This window comes from Ceratotherium simum, chromosome 9 (assembly GCF_057802395.1).
Source record: "Ceratotherium simum simum isolate JZ-2026a chromosome 9, ASM5780239v1, whole genome shotgun sequence".
In the NCBI taxonomy this organism is placed as follows: domain Eukaryota; kingdom Metazoa; phylum Chordata; class Mammalia; order Perissodactyla; family Rhinocerotidae; genus Ceratotherium; species Ceratotherium simum.
Genome location: NC_141908.1, coordinates 73,266,169 through 73,287,745, shown reverse-complemented (window position 1 = coordinate 73,287,745; position 21,577 = coordinate 73,266,169). Strand labels below are relative to the sequence as shown.

The 21,577-nt window shown below is 39.1% G+C and overlaps 1 protein-coding gene across 2 annotated transcripts in view; it reads left to right on the top strand.

Moving 5' to 3' along the window:
• The first annotated feature begins 1,457 nt into the window (after nucleotides 1-1,457).
• GTF3C3 (general transcription factor IIIC subunit 3) overlaps nucleotides 1,458-21,577 on the top strand; it is a 31,757-nt gene continuing 11,637 nt past the window's right edge. The window contains exons 1-13 of one of the 2 annotated variants that reach the window (XM_087435535.1): nucleotides 1,458-1,665; nucleotides 2,594-2,705; nucleotides 5,985-6,187; nucleotides 6,941-7,064; nucleotides 8,658-8,849; nucleotides 9,396-9,561; nucleotides 13,113-13,260; nucleotides 14,031-14,103; nucleotides 15,193-15,293; nucleotides 16,841-17,012; nucleotides 19,486-19,688; nucleotides 20,016-20,117; nucleotides 20,765-20,900. In XM_087435535.1, coding sequence (XP_087291661.1) covers nucleotides 1,564-1,665; nucleotides 2,594-2,705; nucleotides 5,985-6,187; nucleotides 6,941-7,064; nucleotides 8,658-8,849; nucleotides 9,396-9,561; nucleotides 13,113-13,260; nucleotides 14,031-14,103; nucleotides 15,193-15,293; nucleotides 16,841-17,012; nucleotides 19,486-19,688; nucleotides 20,016-20,117; nucleotides 20,765-20,900 — 1,834 coding nt within the window. In that variant the 5' untranslated portion in view covers nucleotides 1,458-1,563. Of the gene's footprint in view, nucleotides 1,666-2,593; nucleotides 2,706-5,984; nucleotides 6,188-6,940; nucleotides 7,065-8,657; nucleotides 8,850-9,395; nucleotides 9,562-13,112; nucleotides 13,261-14,030; nucleotides 14,104-15,189; nucleotides 15,294-16,840; nucleotides 17,013-19,485; nucleotides 19,689-20,015; nucleotides 20,118-20,764; nucleotides 20,901-21,577 lie in introns of both variants that reach the window. The other variant, XM_004426755.3, reaches the window with a different exon arrangement.

The window sequence follows — 21,577 nt, the reverse complement described above, 5'->3', positions numbered from 1 at the left end:
GGTCCCGGCCCCTGGTTCTGCCATCCTACTGTTGCTTATCCTCACGGCGATTGTCTGCTGTCCTGAAGAGGCACCGATGGCCAGGTGATCGGCTCCCTGGAACTCGTCTCCAGCCTTAGTTGCGTATGGAGCTGCATTCCCCATACCTCAACTCCCTGGCCCATTCTCAAGGCACTTCCAGTTCCATCCAATTTAATTCATAAGTGTGTTTTGAGCACAGATTACTAGGCTACAGAGGAGAGTTCACAAAGGTGCATCAGGTAGTGCTGTTCTCAAGACGTTGACAGCTAGTGTCTCCAGAATCGAACAGCAGAGAAATAGAATACAAGGTAAAATATAAACCGCAGGAGGTGAAAAATAGTTCCACGGGGGCATGGGGTGGGGGCAGTATATCATATTAATTCCAAATATGGGATTTGGAGTCAGACCAGGATTCTAATTCTGGCCCTACTACTTATTAGGTACAGGACTTTGTCATTAAGGAATAACAACATCCATTTTTAAGGATTATTTTGAAATATGCATATGACAGCACATGGCCTATAGTAAACGGGCAACAGAGTTGGGTAACCATATCAAGCGTTTGATGCTTTCTAAAAGTTTGACCATTAAGAAAAGAAGAAAACTGGGCCGGCCCGTGGCTTACCAGTTAAGTGCCCGCACTCCGCTACTGGCGGCCTGGGTTCAGATCCCGGGCGCGCACCAACGCACTGCTTCTCTGGCCATGCTGAGGCCCCGTCCCACATACAGCAACTAGAAGGATGTGCAGCTATGACATACAACTATCTACTGGGGCTTTGGGGAGAACAAGGAGTAGGATTGGCAATAGATGTTAGCTCAGAGCCAGTCTTCCTCAGCAAAAAGAGGAGGATTAGCACGGATGTTAGCTCAGGGCTGATCTTCCTCACAAAAAAAAAAAAAGAAAACTTGGGTGGGAGTTAGAGGTGGAACATGAAGTCCAGATAAACCTATTTACAGACTGAGAAGGAGCCTGAGGAAAGGGCGAGTTTGAGGGTTGTGAAGACGGGAGAACAGATGGTGCCACTGATGGGAGGAGAGGAGATCTAGAGCGTAAACTGGGGCAGGACTCCAGCTTTCCGTGGCAGGGGAGACCCGGAAAGTGCAACATGCACGGGGGAGAGCAACCGGTTAAATTAAGAAAAAAAATCACTACAGCAAAGATCAACCTAATTTAAAGAACAAACATTCAGAAAAGGAAGTGGACAGGGAGTGAGAATCTTAGTGGAGAATTGAGGGAAATTATTTAGATGAAAGACAATTTCTTGAAAGCACGTTTCTTCTCAACTCACTAATAACGTCAGGCAGGAGGCCTGCGCAGGGCGGCGGGCGCGGGCCGGGCGCACCGAGGCTCCGCCCCCGGGAGGAGCCGGGCCAGAGGCTGCCGCGGAACCCGAGCGGGGCGGCTGCGGCGCAGGCCGGGCCCGTTTGCCGGGAGGACGCTGGTTCCTGCTCTCGGCGCTCCGGCGCGGAGTCAAGTGTGGGAGGCGCTGCTCTCCCCGGTTCTGTTGCGGTTCCTGCGGCTGCATATCCGGGCCTGCAGACATGTCGGGGTTCAGCCCCGAGCTCATCGACTACCTGGAGGGGAAGATCTCTTTCGAGGAGTTCGAAAGGCGGAGAGAAGAGAGAAAAACTCGCGAGAAGAAAGTGAGGAGACGCTGGGCCAGGACGCTCCTCACTGTGTCGTCGCCCTAGTGCACTTAGAGAGATGGGGGACCCGGGGGACCCCGTCCGCTGCCCTGGGGGCCGGGGCTCCCGGCACTTTCTTCCCCTTCTCACCGAAACCCCGCTTCTCGCCTCAGCCCTGGGCTAAGCTCGTCTGACAAACACTTCCCCACCGAGAGGCTTCTGTCCCCTGGGAACCGCTGCTCTGTGCCTTTTGCCAAACAGTGGATGTTACTGGAGGGCAGCTTAGCGCTGGCGGGTTAGATGGGGCAGCGGGGAGTGGAGCTGGGAGTGGGGCTATCTGCTTCGAGTCCTAGCTTTGCCCCTAAGTCGTCTTGTGGCTTTGGGCACCTCACCTCCCTTCTTCAGGCCTTCGTTTCTCTAGTTCTGAACCGAGGGGTTTGAGCTGCCATTTCTGCGGGGTCTGCCGATGGTGTGATGCTTTCTTCCACCAAACAAAAGAATTTTCTTGTCTGATAAAATCTTAACTCATACGTATTTTTTCATACTTAGGAAGAAATATCCGAACTTTCCGTATCTTCTCACTTATCTGAAGTCTGAGGGAAAATAAGAGAATTGCACCTTTTGAAATTAGCTGGTGGATTCTTTCCTAATTCACGTGACACACTGCCCCATCTATTTTCAATTAAAAAGCTAGGAGACGATGTAGATTACTGAAATCATCAAGATGTTATATATTATTTTTTACAAATGACTGATTCAGGCTGCAGAATGAGACCTAAGTTCTCTGAAACGCTTTGACAATATTGAAACTTAGATTCCACATGCTGTATACGTGCGCAGAGCTCAAGTTTTGTAGAAATAGAACATGAGGCAAATGCCCTGTTCTCAACTGGAGAGAGCTAAATCTGCGGTAGTTTTTCAATCATTAATTAATTTTCAATCCCAGAGTCTTCAGGAGAGAGGAAAGTTATCAGCAGAAGAAAATCCAAATGACCTTGAAGTTCCGTCATCCTCGGGAATTGACTCTTCAAAATCCCGGGAAGAAGATGTCAATGAAGGTATGTTAGATCATTTGCTACCTGCGTTAAATGTCACAACTACCTAATGTTTCAGTGAAAACATCTTTCCATTGCATTGATATTCTGTTGTTGATTACCTGGTTTATCAGGAGCATAGTGCTTGGTATATAATAGATGCTCAATAAATGTTGAGTTATTGAATATGGTGATGGTTGTTTTTGTGGGTTATTTTTGTGGAAAAGTGTTTAAAATTGACATCAGTATTTGTTTGGGAGCCTTTTTAGAGTCATTATTTTTATTTTTTTTTTTAAAGAAATTTTTTTTATTTTTTTATTTTTTTGAGGCGATCAGCCCTGTGCTAACATCTGCCAATCTTCCTCTTTTTTTGCTGAGGAAGACTGGCTCTGGGCTAACATCCGTGCCCATCTTTCTCCACTTTATATGGGATGCCGGTCACAGCATGGCTTGCCAAGCAGTGCGTCGGCATGCGCCTGGGATCCGAACCGGCGAACCCCGGGCCGCTGCAGCTGAGCACGCGTACTTAACCGCTTGCGCCACTGGCAGGCCCAGAGTCATTATTTTTTAAATTGGCCCTCTCAGTTGGTTACTAATTACTTCCAGACTATACTCCCTAAAATTGTAATGAATTATACTTCTATACAAAGTGGCTTCCAAACCACTGCTTTAGTTTAGGAGAAAAGGGAGAAATGTCAGAGTGGAAAGCCAGTTGACTGCCCAGATGGGACCTCACACCCAGCATGGTTATCTCCGCATGCCACCTCATTCCAAGATCCAGTCGTCAGCTCTGCATGTCCAGATATTAAATTTGGTTAGTGCACCCAACTAATTTAACTCATCAGAGCCTAATTTATGGACTGTGATGCAAATTTATTAATTTCCAGTGGTCTATATACCTTTTTAGTGATCAGAATATTGATAGTAGTTCATGGTATCCATTTACGCATATCAAGTTACCTGGGATGCTGAACTATCAATTAGAATGTAGCTTCGTGTGTGGGGTCTGATTGAGAACTAAATTAAACTTTCTAGTCCTAGCGGGTAGAAATAGAGGCTGATTCTTTTCCCTCTAAACAAATAAGGCTTTACACAGAGAAAACATAATAGGGTGGACAGAAAACAAATAAGCTTTATTCCTGCCACCTTGGACCAAGTGGGGAAGAAAAGGCGTAGAGGAGAGAAAATTGGGGTTACAGTTTCTTACCTTGCCAGGCAAGTGGGGTGGAAAAGGGGGCTGAAGTTGTTCTGACAACCTGTGGGTCCTTCCTTAGCTGCCGTGGGGAGGAGCAGCCCTTCCATCATCAGTGGTCTTTGAAGTGCCACTGTAGTAGCCGGCAGCACTGGCTGCCTGCCAGCCCTCTTGCCTAACGCTGCCCCTGAGGGGTGGCCAGCAGGCTCTACCTGAAAGAAGGGATTAATTGAATCCCATTCTGGCTCATCACGAGCAGCCAGGCGCACACGGACTAGATTGCCTCAGCTCAAACAATCCTATCAGTGCTTTTAAGGTATAAAAGCTCCCAATTTCTCAGAAAGGAATTGTGCCAAAACTTGACCAAGACCCTTGGTGAGTGTGAGCATATATTCAGAGCAGAAGAAGGGGTCAGTTTTGAACAGGCTTTGGTGAAGTCTGCTAATTAGAATATTTGGCCACTGGAGTCATTGTCTTTTCCCTCCTGTACATTGCAGAGAATACTACTGCTAATTCTTGTTCTTGAGCGCCTTTCCTACACACCATGCAAATAGGGCCTTCTTTTAATTTCATTTTCAGTTCATTGTTGCTGATAGAAAAACTACAATTAACTTTTGTATATTGACCTTATATCCAGGAACCCTGCTAAATTCATGTATTCTGACAGTTTGTATGTGGTTTCTTTTGGATCTTCTATGTACATAATCATGTCATCTGTGAATAATGACAATTTTATTTCTTCCTTGCCATCTTTATGCTTTTTATTTCTCTTCCCTTATCACATTAGCTAGGACCTCCAGTAAAATGTTGAGAAGAGTGGTGATAACAGGCACACTTGTCTCATTCCCAGTAACTTTGAATAATTCACCGTTAACTGGAAATTTTTTTGTAGATACTCTTTATCAGATTAAAGAGATTTCTTTCTATTTCTAGTTGACTAAGAATTTTTATTAGGAATGGGTGTTAGATTTTATCAAATTCTTCTCTGTAGCTATCAAGATGATCGTATGATTTTTCTCCTTTTTTTTCTGTTACTGTAATAAATTTTATTGATTGGTAGAGTTTTACTTTACACATTTCTTTTCTTATTTATTTTGGATGTTCAGAATTCTTAAAGATGATCACTATGACTTCATAATAATAATAATTACTTATTCGTTGCTCAGAAAGTGTGTTTTTTTAATTCTGTTCTTCATTAAACATGCTGTCTTAATTATCTAGCATCTTTGGGGTTTGAGGTATTTCACATAAGTGAATAAGCTTAAGGATTTTTGAACACAAACATATATATATATTTTTTAATTTTAACTGTTTTGTTGGAACTTTTCTAAAATATGTTACATGTCTCTGCTTTAAAAGAAAAATTGGCTTCTAAACTTAACCTTTTCTTGATCATTCAAGATCATCATACTATAGTGGTATCCTCAGATACAAATGAAGTATGTCATGTTATTTTGTTCCTGAAATAATAATACTATTTTAATATTAATAATAGCATTTATTAAGCTCTTACTTTATACTGGGCATTATTTTAAGCACATATATATAAAAACCCATCTCATCCTCAGAGTAGCCCTATAAGGCAGACGTTATTATTAACCCCTTTTTACAAATGAGGAAACTGAGGCACAGAGAGCTTCAGGGATTTGCCCAAGATCACACAGCTAGCGAGAGATGGAGATGAAGTTTGAAACCAGGCAGCTTGGCTCTAGAGGCCTCACCTTTAACCACCATGCTGTACCCTCTCGTTCTGTACCACGAGACTTTAATTCATAGGTCTGCGTCTTACAATTCTTTTATTTTTTTCCTCTCTGCTTTTAACTGTTGCTGTGTGTGCTTCTGATTTCCCACTTCATTTTACCTGTATGTCTGAGGCCTGAAGGATGAGTCTGCACCTCCTACAGAGTAATATACATGGCTTTATGACAGCTTTCTTCTTTGGGTTGTTTTTGGGACAGGTCATTTGTCAGTTTTTCACTTTCAAGTTTGGTATTGCTAGGGTAGAAATTTATATTCCAGAGAATATTGTTTTTTTTTCTTTCGACTACCAAGTGTTCTAAAGGTTTTTTCTTTGGTTGGTTTTTTTGCAACCTCAACATGTCTTTCTTCAGGAGAAACGTCGGATGGAGTCAGTAAGTCCGTTCACAAAGTCTTTGCTTCCATGCTTGGAGAGAATGAAGATGATGAGGAGGAAGAGGAGGAAGAAGAAGAGGAGGAGGAGGAGGAGGAGGAAGAAACACCTGAGCCACCCACTGCAGGCGATGTGTTTGTGCTGGAGATGGTTCTCAATCGTGAAACCAAGAAGATGATGAAAGTAAAGTGTTCCTTATTTTGGTATTTATAAACAGAATGTAAAAATGTGACATAGTAATTGAAAAAGAAATCTTTAAATTATACCTATATTCTGAAAGAATTCAAATTGTAAGAAAGGAAATACTATGAGACAACTGCTCTTACTGGTTTATGTTTCATTTTAGAGATTTTTTTAATGTAAAACCTTAATTATTGCATGTGTCAAAAGGTACTGTAGTTTTGCTATTAAAAGGTGCCCATTGTAACTTCATATTTTTTTAGCCAAGTTCATTCTGAGTAGATAAATTTGCAAAAAGGAGGATCTTCAGTAGATTACATCACAGTAAGTCTCCTGGCATCTAAATCCATTTTGCAGCATCCAGTCCTACATTTGTTATAATTCTAATGTAGTTTAGTAATTCCTGGCTACTTTGCTTTTTGCTTTCTTTATGTATTTTACTGTGCTTTGAACTTTCTACTGGAGGAAGTTTTTTTTTTTTTTCAATTTTCTGAAGTACTCCTTTTTGGCGAGTATCATAGAATAATTTCTGCTATTTTCTGCGGTTGAGTTTTAGACTTTTTCCTGAAATATAGACTTTAATGTTAATGAGTCAGTTATAATTACAGCCAAAGTCTTTAGTTCTGAACTTAAAAGATGGAAAAGTTTTAAAGAAAAATTTTAGTTTCATTATGGTCTGTATTTATTAATGTGATTGGAATTGAAATCTAAGACATTACTATATTTTAATCTAAATGTCTTATTTGTTCTGTACAGGAGAAAAGGCCTCGGAGTAAACTTCCCAGAGCTCTGAGAGGTCTCATGGGTGAAGCCAACATTCGCTTTGCTCGAGGAGAACGTGAAGAGGCAATATTGATGTGCATGGAAATCATAAGACAAGGTATTTTCTGTGGAATTATTGACAATAGTAGTTTAGTAGTCTGACTTTTAAAAATGGAGGAGCACTTCACTGTACTGTTTGGAAAATATATTCAGAAGCTTGGAGTTGATTGTGATAACAGTGATTTGCCACTTCACGTTGAGTAGAAGTCATTACCAAGAAAATGAAAATCACAGAGTATGAGTCAATGAAATATCATTAATATTTATTGTACTCTTACAGGTTTAATTCTTGTTTTTATTTGTTTGTTTTTTAATGTTTCATCTTAGGGGTTTTAGGCTTTTGTAGTCTTAGTCTTTTATAAAGATGGCAAACACGTTATGTTAAAATCACTTGAAGCGAGAGTGGTCTTTTTTTCTTCCGTTTTCCAGATCAGACTGTGCTAGATTATTTTAATCTACTTTTTGATGAAAGACACAGTTTATACCTGTCATCTTCGATTAAACTGCAGGTCTTGGCATATTGAAGGATATCTTCAGAGGTGATTTTTTAACTAATTCCTTGTGTTTAATATTTTGCTTTCCTGATGTGTTGCCAAATGATGCCCTGCATAGTGGCTTGAATAGTTGTGATATAGTGAACTTTTAATTTATCTTTTCAATATTTTGGCATTTCTTTTTATTTAGAGTAGGGTCCTTTTAGAAGTCTTGTTATAAGTTTCCTGGATGATTTATTAGGATAATTTGGGGTCACTGCTTTTTCTTTATTACTCCATCAAAAATAAGTTTAACTAAACTTTTTCCTTCAGGATATTTTGTATGGTTCCTACTTTCTGATATTATCTATTCCTTTATTTCAGTTTGTTTTTGCCAGTTGTCTTTGATTTTAATCCCTTATAATCTTAGAACTTCATTTCAGAAACACTATTTCAGAAATGCAGATTAACCATTCACTTTGATATCTTGGGTTTAGGGGCTGCTTAGGTATCCTCTATTCATTCATCCCATACTCCTTGGTGTGGGAGCCAGATCATGAACATTCAACTGCACTGATGTGGCTGATGCTCATTGGGATGAACTTGCTGAGTTATTGAGCCATGTTTACCTTTAGCAGAGGGGGATTTTCATGATGGGGGCATGGTGGAGAGTAGGGTTTTTCATGAAACTACACTTTGCTTAGAGAAACGTATGGTTTAAAAATGCCAAAAATGGGGGCCGGCCCCGTGGCATAGCAGTTAAGTGCGCACGCTCTGCTGCTGGCGACCTGGCTTTGGATCCTGGGCGTGCACCGGTGCACCGCTTGTCAGGCCATGCTGTGGCGGCATCCCATATAAAGTGGAGGAAGATGGGCACAGATGTTAGCCCAGGGCCGGTCTTCCTCAGCAAAAAAAAAAAAGAGGAGGATTGGCAGATGTTAGCTCAGGGCTGATCTTCCTCACCAAAAAAAAAAAGGCCAAAAATGTATGAAAATAAAATAAAGCAAATATAATCTAATGTTTATTCTAAATTCCATTAAGTAGTTTGTGTAATTCTGCTAGAGATAGTTAAAGAGTTTAAGTATTAAAAAAAGGATTCATAATTTGAACCATGGGATTGACTCAAGCTCAAGCCTCATCCCTCAGCAAATGGACTTTGTTTTTTTAAATCTTTTTAGCTCCTCTTGCTTATGAGCCATTCTCTACGCTTGCCATGATATATGAGGACCAAGGTGACATGGAGAAATCACTGCAGTTTGAGTTGATTGCTGCACATTTAAATCCCAGTGACACTGAAGAATGGGTTAGATTGGCAGAAATGTCTCTGGAACAAGACAACATTAAGCAGGCTATTTTTTGCTACACAAAAGGTAATTAAAATGTTTTTTTCATTTTATTTGATAAAATGTTACATAGTAGGTTTTTTGATAATTGTACTTGCTACTCTGAGGTGAGATAATTGTACTTGCTACTCTGAGGTGACATTAGCTGTAATGTATTTATTTCTTATATTCTATTAAATCAGAGGTAAGTATTTGGGACCCCTCTGTTTTCATGTTTATCAGTAACTTTATTTATACTGTGAGCTAATATACCACAAAAGTTGGTAGAAGAACAGTACCTTCAGTTTCCACCAAGATCAATGTTGGTTCTAAGCTGTTCCTTGAGGGTTAATATCAGACTAGGGTGATCAAATGAAGATGAGTATGGAGATTCAGGTTCTATCTGGTCTTAGGTCAGACCTAGTCAAGAGTTCCTGTGAAGGTAGATTTATTCCAAAATAACCTGCTTGGTTCCATTGGAGAATTTGTTTAGAGTGTTTATTAAATTTTGTGAAAAGAGGATGGGTCACACCCACATACCATGAACCCCTTTTTCTGATAAATCTATAATTTATATTCTTTTTTTCTTTTTAGCTCTTAAATATGAACCTACTAATGTCCGTTATCTGTGGGAGCGATCAAGCCTTTATGAACAGATGGGAGATCATAAGATGGCAATGGATGGTTATAGGCGTATTTTAAACCTCTTGTCTCCGTCTGATGGAGAACGATTTATGCAATTGACTAGAGATATGGCTAAGTAAGTTTGGAATGAAATATATTTAAATGCTCTTATTAATTGTCTTATTTTAGAAATCAAAGCACGTATTTGAGGTAGAATATACTTTTTATTGAGGTTCAAGGAATTATTTTGCTTCCTGTATTTTATATTGTGCTTAAATTTAGAGTTGGGTTTTTCTTTTCAGTACTTTTCTGTTTCTCAGTCAACTGTGTGATTGCTTAGAAAAATTTGTATATACAATTACCTTTCAAGTGCTCAGAACCTTAAAAATGGAGCATGTTCTGAAAGGTTGACTAGGTTCCCGGTTTCTGTAACTTAGTTGAAATTTTGTACATTTGTAGTAATATTATTTTAAATTATTTATTGCAAACGTGCTAATGAAATGTTCGTCATCTAAGATCTTCTGTAATCATTTTATCTAGAGTCAGTACTAGAATAACATTTTAAGATGAAAAATTTTCTTTATAGTTGGCACATGCTACTGACTGTGGTATATATTTTATTCTAAAATAATGTACCCAACTGCATTTATTTCTCTGATGTGCTGTACAGCAAAACAAAGCAAGAAACATTCTGGGCCTGAAATGTCTTGTGGTATGCTTTCTGTTCTAGGGTTGTCTATTATTATAGTATTTCAGCCGAGGAGTAACCATCTAAATCTGGGTATTTTAGGGTTAACCCTGTTAATTCCGTGGCCATTGTCATGAAGATGCTTAGGTGTGAAATCACCCCCTATGCTTAAGGATGGGCTATGTAGGAATACTGGAAGCATTTTTAGGAAGTTTGAGGCAAGGCAACCCTAAATTGATCCCTGATGCATACAATAAGCATTGAGGATCTTCCCAGGTTATTTGCTGTTGTTAGTCAACTCTCTAGCTATCATAATGGTTAGCCAAATAGGCTTCTACTCTGTGAACTATTAGATGGCCTATGATAGTAAATGTGTTTTCCACTTGTATTATTTATAATCTTTTTGTTTGGGAAAGATTGGTGATGAACGGTTCTGCCACTGCCAAAGAGGTCTTTCCTACATAGAATTCTGTTACTACAACTTCTGATTGATTAGGCTTTCTCTTGGTCCCTACTTTCCTTCCAGAAATATTTATTGAATATAAATTATGTGCTCGGCACTGTGCAAGGCACCAGGAGATCCAGTATTGAAGGAATTTTAAAATTCCCTGCCCTTGTGGAGCTTACATTCTAGTTGGGGGAGACAGGAAATAAGCAAATAAACAACTAAATATATAGTATACCAGATGTTGATAAGTGATGTGAAGAAAAATGAAACAAGGGAGGAGGATAGGAAGTAGAAGAATAGGAGTGTGTTATTTTCAACAGGGTGACCAGAGAAGGACGTCATTCCTTATGTTATGGTCATGCTGACCTGAAAGTGACTGAAGGAGATGTGGGAGCAGATATTAGGGAAGAGTATCGCAGGCAAAGGGAATGGCAGTGCAGAGTTATGCTCAGGAGACGGAGCAGGGGGTAATGTCAGAGAGGTAGCGGAAAAGATCCCTCGGCCGGCCCATGTGGGCCAGTGTAAGGCTTTGGCTTTTACTCTGAATGAGTTTGGAGGCCACTGGATGGTTTTAAGTAGCAAAATGACATGATCTGACTTAAACTTTAAAGGCATCAATTCTAGCTGCTCTTTTGAGAAGAGATTAAGGAATGGTGGGGGCAGAAGCAGAGAGAACAGTTAGGAAAGTTTGTGATAATCCATGGAAGGGATAACGGTAGCTTGGACCAGGGTAAAAGCAGCAGGAGGTGGTGAGCAGTAGTCAGATTCTGGGTGTATTTCAAAGGCTGAACTTTCAAGATTTTCTGATGTATTGGATATGAGGTGGAGTGTGTGTGTATACAAGTGTGTGTGTGAGAGAGACAGAGAGAGACAAGAAGGGGAGAGTTCTGAGGACTAAACCCTGAAGCACTACAGTGTTTAGAAGTCAGGAAGATGAGCAGGAAACGGCAGGGAGATGGAAAGGAAATGGGCAGTGAAGGAGGAGGAGACTCACAGAACATGATATTTGAGAGTTTTATTGACGGAAGCACTTTGAGGAGGAGGGATGATCATCTGTGTGAAATACTGCAGATAGATTACGTAAAATGAGGACTGAGTATTGACATTGGAGATGGGGGTCTTGAGGGATAGGCAACTTTTTGGAGAAATTTATAAGGGGAGCAGAAGAATGGGGAGGTAATTGGAATGGATTGTAGGGGTAAGAGATAATTTTTAAATTGGGAAAAATTAGAGTGTATTTATACTTAGAGGGGAATGGTCCACAACTGAGGGACATACTGAAGATTCATGAGAGAAAGGACAATTGCTTGAGTGATGTTTTTGAGTAGGTTGGAGGGACTGGGATCTACTGGGGGGTTGGCCTTATGATAAAAGGAGAAGGCAGAAGATATGGCTGTGGGTATAGGTAAGTTGGTAGATGTGTTGGGAATATGTGGGATGTCTGATTTGATTCTCTTTGTAAAATAAGAAGCAAGGTCATCAGCTGAGAGTGAGGATGGGAGAGTGTTGGAGGTTTGGAGGGAAGATGTGAAATAGTTGTCTAGGTCCTTGGGACCTTGCTACCCCACAGACCAGCAGCATTTTCATCACCTGGGAGCTTGTCACAAATGTAGAATCTCAACCCTGCCCCAGCACTACTGGATCAGAATATGCCTTTTTATAAGCTTCCCAGATGATTTGTATGCACATTCAAGTTTGAAAAGTACTGGACTAGGTAACCAGTAAGATTGCTGATCAGCACCTGGGCCATCTTGAGGCTGGTGGGCATTAATTTAGAGTGAATCCAGTCAGCATGGTCAGCTGGGCAGCTGATGGTGAAGAGTAGGCGTATTTGGATTAACCAGGGTTGAAGTTTTATCTGATGATTTTGATAAAGGCAGAGAAGGGCAGGAGAATTGAGGAGATGTGCAAGGGAGTAATTATAATGTTGGACCATGGAGAAGGGCAAAGTGAGGACAGGAGGGGTGCAGAGACAGTGAATAAGTGGTAGGATCAATGCTTTGTAGAACCCATTGAGGTAGTGAGGCATTGTTGGTATTGGGTTACAGGGGGAATGAACTGGAATGATATGAGGCAGCTTTGGGAGAAGGAGATGCTTGACATTAAGACATCGTTATACTGAGGTTGCACATTTTTCTCATTGATCAGCACTGATTATGATTTTATTTTTTTTTATTTTTTTTTATTTTTTTTTTTTAAGATTTTATTTATTCAGTTTTTTCCCCCCAAAGCCCCAGTAGATAGTTGTACGTCATAGGTTCACATCCTTCCAGTTGCTGTACGTGGGACTCGGCCTCGCGTTGGAGGGAGAAGTGGTGCCTCGAGGCGCCTCCCGGGATCCGAACCCGGGCCGCCAGCATCAGAGCGCGCGCACTTAACCGCTAAACCACGGAGCCGGCCCTGATTATGATTTTAAAGAAGAGTGTTTTTCTCCTCCCAAATGTCAAGAAAATGAAAATCATAATTAATAGTTAGAGGGCCTAAGCAAGGAAATGAATTTTATATTCTGAATTAAATAAGCAGTCATCCATTTTGCCATTTATTTTTTTAGGAGTTACTATGAAGCCAATGATGTTACTTCAGCTATTAACATAATTGAAGAAGCTTTCTCGAAACACCAAGGCCTAGTCTCTATGGAAGATGTTAACATAGCAGCTGAACTACACATTTCTAACAAACAGTATGACAAAGCTTTGGAGGTAGGAACACTTAAGTGTTTCTCGGTTAGGTTTTGAACACATTTCTGTGTTCTAGAAATTCTTACAAATTGACAGTTCCTCATTTTAGTTATATATATTACTTATGTTCTAAATTATGTATTTAAAGTCTGTATGGAAACAGATTTCTAGATTCTTTTTTTTTTAAAGATTTTATTTATTTATTTTTCCCCCAAAGCCCCAGTACATAGTTGTGTGTCATAGCTGCACATCCTTCTAGTTGCTGTATGTGGGACGCAGCCTCAGCATGGCTGGAGGAGCGGTGCCTCGGTGCGCACCCGGGATCCGAACCCGGGCCGCCGGCAGCGGAGAGCACGCACTTAACCGCTAAGCCACGGGGCTGGCCCTAGATTTCTAGATTCTATAGTAATTCCATATGAAATATAAAATGTAGTCATCATATGATAAAAGCTATTGCCATTATCACAGGTGCCAGGTATGTCTGTACTTCAGGGTAGCAGGACTCAGCAGCCAGACTAATTGCTGTGATTCAGTTGTTAATCTGTTTGGAAAAGTAGATTGGTTTGTTACAGAGGAATTATATATCTTCAGTTAAGCATTTATTAACATGATATAAAAATGTTAATGTATCACAGTGGTTTCTTATTTTAAAGAGATTTACTGTTGCTTTTTATAGCCCGTTTGTATGTTGTAAGGATTATTTGAATTAACTGTACAAATCTTTGCATTGTGAAAAGGTTTTTCACACATACCTATTGTATTATTTCCTTTTTTTGTCCCCATTCTTTTAGGTAATTACGGATTTTTCTGGAATCGTGCTAGAAAAAAAAACTACAGAAGAAGGCACTCCAGAAGAGAATAAAGGTTATAGTTTCCTCTGCATAGGAAAGAGTGTATAATCCTCTCTTGTTCATAATGTGGCATTTTGAAATTGATAGTTAATGTTCTCATAACAAGTTTTCCCAAGAAGCATTGTTTCCTAAGAATGATTTCACTTTTTCTTGTGAGTATTCACTCACGGGTAATCTTTAAAAAAAAATTGTTTTCAGTTCTTTTTATTTCTCAATATGTCCATTTAAACATGGCATTTCTCATTGACTCAGAGTCTTTTTGGTTCTATGTGAATGGATTTGGTTCTAAAGAATGGATTACTGAACAGCTTATCAAAAGCCTTTAGAACTAAAGCAATTTACTTTTCAAAAAACACTTAAAATGCTCTGTACTAATTTCCTTCAAACTTAAGCATTGAAAAAATTCTACTTCTGGAACTGGCCCGGTGGCATAGCGTTTAAGCTTGCATGTTCTGCTTCAGTGGCCCAGGGTTCGCTGGTTTGGATCCTGCACACGGACCTACTCACCGCTCATCAAGCCATGCTGGCATCGTCCCATATAGAAGAGCTACAAATCTATGACTATGATACACAACTATGTACTGGGGCTTTGGGGAGGAAAAAAAGAAGAAAAAGAGGAAGATTGGCAATAGATGTTAGCGCAGGGCCAATCTTCCTCAAAAAAAAAAATTCTACTTCAAACTTAAGCATTCACATAAAATGCTACTTCAAACTCAAGCACAGAATTATTTTTTATCCCTTTCTCAGCCTCTTTGTAGTAAAGACAAAAAAGACTTGAATTCAAGAAGAAAAAAGAGAGTTCATATGTCCTTGTCCTTTTAGTTCTTTGTAGTTTTGATAGACAGTGTGGGAGTTTATATAGGTTTTGGATAAGTGGATAAGGTATTAGGAAAAGAATAGGAAGGATAATTGCTACCAAAGGACAGACTAAGGACGTATAAGAACCTAGTACTAGAGTTGGCCAAACTTAGACTTGACTATCAAATTGTTTGCTTTGAATGAAGTAAATGAGATCTTACATAGAAGGTACAGTTGGCTTCATTTGCTGCACATTCTAAGCTTGCATGTAGGAGTTACTTTTTGTCTCTCTAATCCACAGCAGGTGAGAATGTTACCTGCACTATACCTGATGGTGTGCCAATAGATATCATGGTGAAGTTGATGGTCTGCCTTGTACATCTCAGCATCCTCGAACCACTAAATGTAAGTAACATCAAGATCTGTACTTGAGATACTTCAGATCAAATCCACACTGTTTCCATTAGATGATAAATTTTAAGTTGACCCTAGATTTCACATTTCTTAATAATGAGGAACTGACCATAAGCATCAACTTTATTTTTGTGTGATTGTCTTATAATAGGTAAAATTGTTTTGGAACTGGATTTATAATAATTTGTTTTTCTTTTAAAATGAGAACAGTCCAGAGATCAGAATTTGAGATTGGGCCTTTAGACAATTGGTAATTTTTGACAGCTGTTCTCTTTTGCTGACCTGAGATTAAGTATTTCATTGAATAAAAACATATACTGGACATCTGTGTTGCCGACTTAGGATAATGTTTTTTTTTTTTTTTTTGTGAGGAAGATCAGCCCTGAGCTAACATCCGTGCTAATCCTCCTCTTTTTGCTGAGGAAGACCCACTCTGAGCTAACATCCATTGCCAATCCTCCTCCTTTTTTTATCCCCAAAGCCCCAGTAGATAGTTGCATGTCATAGTTGCACATCCTTCTAGTTGCTGTATGTGGGACGCGGCCTCAGCACGGCGGGAGAAGCAGTGCGTCAGTGCGTGCCCGGGATCCGAACCCCGGCCGCAAGTAGCAGAGCACGTACACTTAACCGCTAAGCCACGGAGCCGGCCCAAGGGTAATGTATTGAATAAAACATACAAATTCCCGCCCTCGTGGATCTTTTGTTCTAATGGGATTAGATAGATAATAAATAAATACATAAAATATAGGATGTTAGTTGGTGATAAGTGCTCTGGAGAAAAATCAAACAGCGAAAAATAGGGAATATTGGGGATGGGAGGAGTTGCAGTTTTAAATAGGGTGATCAGGAAAGGCCTCCCTGAGAAGTGACATTTGGATAATGACTTGAAGGAAGTGGGGAAGTAAGCCACGTGGATATCTGAGGGAGCAGCTTTCCAGAAACATCGGCAAACACAGAAGCCCTGAGGCATGGGGATGTTTGACTGGTTAGAAGAGAGCACAGCAGATCAGTGTTGTCTTAACTCCTGCAATGCCTGCCTTAGAACAGGCCTTCAAAAATAGTGTGTTGACCCCTGTGGCGGCCCGGGTTTGCTTCCCGGTCACAGAACCACACCACCCATCTGTCGGTTGCCATTCTGGTGGCGGCTCACATAGAACTGGAAGGACCTAGAACTAGGATATACCACTATGTACTGGGCTTTGAGGAGGGGAAAAAAAAGAGTAAGATGGGCAACAGATCTCAGCTCAGAGCGAATCTTTCCCTGCAAAAACAAAAAAAGGAAAATACTGACATATTTGATGGAATGACAATTTAAAATTTAAAAAAGTAGTGTGTTAAATGAGTGAATGATGACAGTATGAGTTCTTTTTAATAGAGATATAGAAACGAATAGAAAAATGATTATTTAAAGCTGTTTTTATTAAGCCTTGCTCCTTTTAGGTTTGCCTCAGATAACTGATTTGTTAAAAAGAGAAATATACATAGATAAGCATATTTGTAATGAACGTTTGACTTCAAGCTTTTATTTTGGGCTCTAGCCTCTCTTGACAACACTAGTGGAACAGAATCCTGAAGATATGGGAGACCTCTATCTAGATGTTGCTGAAGCGTTTCTGGATGTTGGTGAATATAATTCTGCACTTCCCCTCCTTAGTGCGCTGGTCTGCTCGGAAAGATACAACCTCGCAGTAGTTTGGCTTCGGCATGCAGGTAATACGTTTTTGTGGGAAGGAGAAGTTTTAATCATATAAGCAGGCAAGAAATTACTTTCCCAAGGTGGTAATAATTATTATAAAATATTAATGTCTTGGGCCGGCCCTGTGGCTTAGCGGTGAAGTGCACGCGCTCCACTGCTGGCAGCCTGGGTTCGGATCCTGGGCGCGCACCGGCGCACCGCTTCTCTGGCCATGCTGGGGCCACGTCCCACATACAGCAACTGGAAGGACGTGCGGCTATGACATGCAACTATTTGCTGGGGCTTTGGGGGGAAAAAATAAATAAATAAAATTAAATTAAAAAAATTAAAATATTAATGTCTTAGTGAAAATATTTCTGGTTTCAGGGCAGTTTTTTGAAAGTCAGTATTTTAAATTGTCTTGGTATATCACTAAGTGGTTTCCCCTCACCAAGGCTTTGGAAGAATGATTCCCCTAATAGTACCACAGTGAAGGAGAAGGACTAACATGTCCCTGTTAAAATACCTTAAATACCTGTCTTTTACCTGTCTTAACCATAGGCTCTGGCTTCTAGTAATAGCTTGTCAGACTTGGGGTACAATCTAATTTTTGAAGAGTTTTTATGGGTTTATATTTATTATTTTGAGAAAACAATTAATGTATTTTCAGTGTTCTTTGAGCCACAAATATGCTCAAGATTGGGTTTTATGTATCATTTTATTTCATTTTATCTAAATCCACAGTAATCTGAAATAAATCATTTACAGTAGGAAAAATAGCTTAAGAAAAAAACTAAATCTCTTAAAGAAATTTATGAAAGCTAAAAATATTCTAATAGGATTTCCTATTCACATAAAAGCATTAAAATTTGAATAGTCTTTGCTTAAAATAGTGTATGATGGCAGAAAGTTCTAATATTTTCTTAAAATATTACGTAATGGCAGAAAGTTCTCTCTAGAGAAGCATTAATTGACATTTTGGGATATTTTGAGACAGATTACAGATATGAAATGGCAAAGAAAGCACTTATTGATTAAGATTGCACTTTACTGTTTGGATGAGTGGACATGCATACAAATGTAATACCATCATAAGAAGTTACATTATTTGTGGTATTTGAATTTTAAAGATATGAGCAAGGAGCCTGAGTTTTATTGCCTTCCTAAGGCTGTGATACTGAAACTGCTCCTGTCGTTAATAGTACTTTACAAATCCTCTTTGATTATGATCATGATGCTGATAAATGCTGTTTCCATTTTAAGCCTCTGTAGCTTGAGATGAGTAGAAGGTAAAATCTCAGAATGATCTAAAAATCATAAAGAACTTTGGGGTCAGTATATAAGAAAGATCATTAGAGGAATCGAATGCTTGTAGCATAATAACAAAATATCTTTGAAAGTGAAAAATGACAAATTATGAGAAATGCCTTCATCACGATCCATCCCTATTTAGTAGTCTTTCTTTATTATTGAAGTTTAACCTGAAGGTGATGGTCAGGAGAGATTTGAGAAACTGGAGATTTGAGAAAGCAATTGGAAGCAAAATACCATTTTAGGAGATAATTGCGGTGAAAAAGGAAAGAGATGAAAAGGGCCTACATTAGTGTTGTGGCTGTTAGAGTGGAAAGAAGAAATGCTTATGGGGATGTGTTTTCAAGTTCAAATGATAGGACTTAGTGATTGATTGGCATAAAGTTTGAGGATAGGGCCCAGTAACCTCACTTCTGAGAACTTAACCCGAGGAAATAATTGAGTGAGGAGAGGGGAGGTAGTTTATACTGGGGATCACAAAACTCAGGAGCCTGGCAGGTTAACAAAAATGAGTAAAGTAGGCGGGTGAGAAGACTGGGCCGGAGTGAGAACTGGAGGCCATGTTTCTCACATGGGCCCATGTGCCATGTGGGAGTGGGGGGCCCACTGTCGCCAGATCCAGATTTTTCAAAAGAATCCAGTAATTTGGATTTCATAAAAATCCTAATTTTTAAAATTGTAGACGCTTTATTGTTTTTAACAGCACTGTGGCCTAACAAAACACATCTGTAGGTTAAATTGGTCTGCCAATTTGTGAACTCTGGCTTATATAAATGAAGATGTTTACTGTGGTGTTATTTATTAGAGTAAAAATTTGGAAATAACCTAAATGTCAAATAATATGGTTAAGTAAATAATCAATTTAATTGAATATTATAACCATTCAAAATGCCAGTGAAGACATGGGAAAATGTTGAATGAATAATGCTAAGTGAGTAAAGCAGAGCCCCATATTATATGTATATGCTGATCACATCCTTGTAGCAATTTGAATTTAGTTAGAGAAATTGATAGATTGATCAATAGATAGAGATTAGAAGGGATAGTTGTTTTAAAGTGCTAGAAATATGCATACATTTCTTTCCTGTTGTAATTTTTTTTATATTGCTATAATATTTCTTTTAAAATGGAGAAATAATTTTGGCCAGCTTACAAATCTGTAGTTCACGTTTATGCTTTATTTTAACGTCGTCTTAGAATGTTTAAAGGCCTTAGGCTATATGGAGCGTGCTGCCGAGAGCTATGGCAAAGTGGTTGATCTGGCTCCCCTCCATCTGGATGCAAGGATTTCACTTTCCACCCTTCAGCAGCAGCTGGGCCGTCCTGAGAAAGCTCTGGAAGCTCTGGAACCAATGTATGATCCAGATACTTTAGCACAAGATGCAAATGCTGCACAGCAGGTAGGTCATGTAACGTAGAAGGAAGTTTTTCTTGGTGGATTATATTTTAGAACTTCCTCCTCAGTTAAGGATGTCTCTACAGCTTATATCCAAAAGTTTTAGTGTATTAAATTCAGTGTTTTTGAAAAATGATTGGGTCTTACGTTTCAGCAACTCATTAGGCATTGTAAATTATGGTTTCTAAAATACTGGATCTTAATTATTGTGAAAGATCATAAAGCAAATGTTCTTAAGGTTTGGTTTCTAAGACAAAACTTTTCTGTGCAAACAAAAAACTTATAGCAAAGGCTTTCTGTCATACTCAGTATCGTGTGCTTATTTGTTTAGGAGCTGAAGTTACTGCTGCATCGTTCTACTCTGTTGTTTTCACAAGGCAAAATGTATGGTTACGTGGATGCCCTACTTACCATGTTAGCCATGCTTTTAAAGGTGGGTAATGATCTTTCTTGATAGTTGCCTTGTTCACTTTTTAAATGTTTAGAACTTGATTTAAATATCGACTATAGCTATTTTATAACTCTGTTTTACCTTGTTAAACTTTTTAAAGTGAAAGTCAGATAAAGACAAAAGACTTAGAGATTAATGGTAGGTAATTGAAAGTTCTACATGAAAGTGTAAATTTGACTGTAGATTAAGTGAAATAAAATCCTTGCTAGTACATATTTAGAAAAGTGAGAACCATAGTATTATCAATTGTTGGCTCTTTAGACACTACTGTGTGCCAAAATTGTTCACTTTGCAAAAATATTTTCCAGATACTGACATCTTTTCTGAGTCTGGCTTTTTTACAGGGAGGTAGGGTGTGTGTGTGTGTGTGTGTGTGTGTGTGTGTGTGTATTGGTGTAAAGTTAATGTGAATTGCCTTCTTTTTCCCTACTGAGTAGTGTGGCCCAAATTCCTTTGGTAAGAAAAAAACAAGTCTATTTGTTTTCTTTTAGGTGTTTTTATACACAATAATTTGTTCTCTTTTTCCCCTCACTCAAGAAGCTTTCAGGCACACCTGTGGTACTTGTTTCCCATAGATTCTCTTGAAAAAATTATGACTAAAAATTCTCAAATGATTATCTTTAATTCAGGTAGCAATGAATAGAGCCCAAGTCTGTTTGATATCCAGCTCCAAATCTGGAGAGAGGCATCTCTACCTTATTAAAGTGTCAAGAGACAAAATATCAGACAGCAGTGACCAAGAGACAGCAAATTATGATGCAAAAGGTAATTACTTTCATTTGCTTTATTATGTAAAACTTGACTTAGTTGAAAAAAGACTCATGAAGTATCACTTGATAGTAATCTAACTGAAAATATACGCTTTTCAAATAAAATTATATTTTCTAATCGAAATCCCTCAAGTATAATAAATTCATTTGGTGTTTAAAAAGAAAGAAGGCTATATGTAAATACTTTAATTTTAAAAAATTAAAAGGAAAGCGTTTGTTTGGATCTGTCTGTGAAAAAACTAAAACAAATCTTTTTATTTTGACATTTTAAGAAGAAAATATACCCTATTTTAAGAAATTTGTGATGATAAGATGGCAATACAGATTACTTTAATTGTGCAGTCACTTCAGTTACACATATTTCATTCTCTGTTATATTCATTTTTGATAAATGTAGCAATAGTCATAGAAAGTGAAAATAAGTTGCTTTGATCCAGTTTCAAGTAATATGACTTTAAAAGGACCTATTTTGGGCCGGCCCCGTGGCCTAGCGGTTAAGTGCGCGCGCTCCGCTACTGGCGGCCTGGGTTCGGATCCCGAGCGCGCACCGACACACCACTTCTCTGGCCATGCTGAGGCCGCGTCCCACATACAGCAACTAGAAGGATGTGCAGCTATGACATACAACTATCTACTGGGGCTTTGGGGGAAAATAAATAAATAAAAATTAAA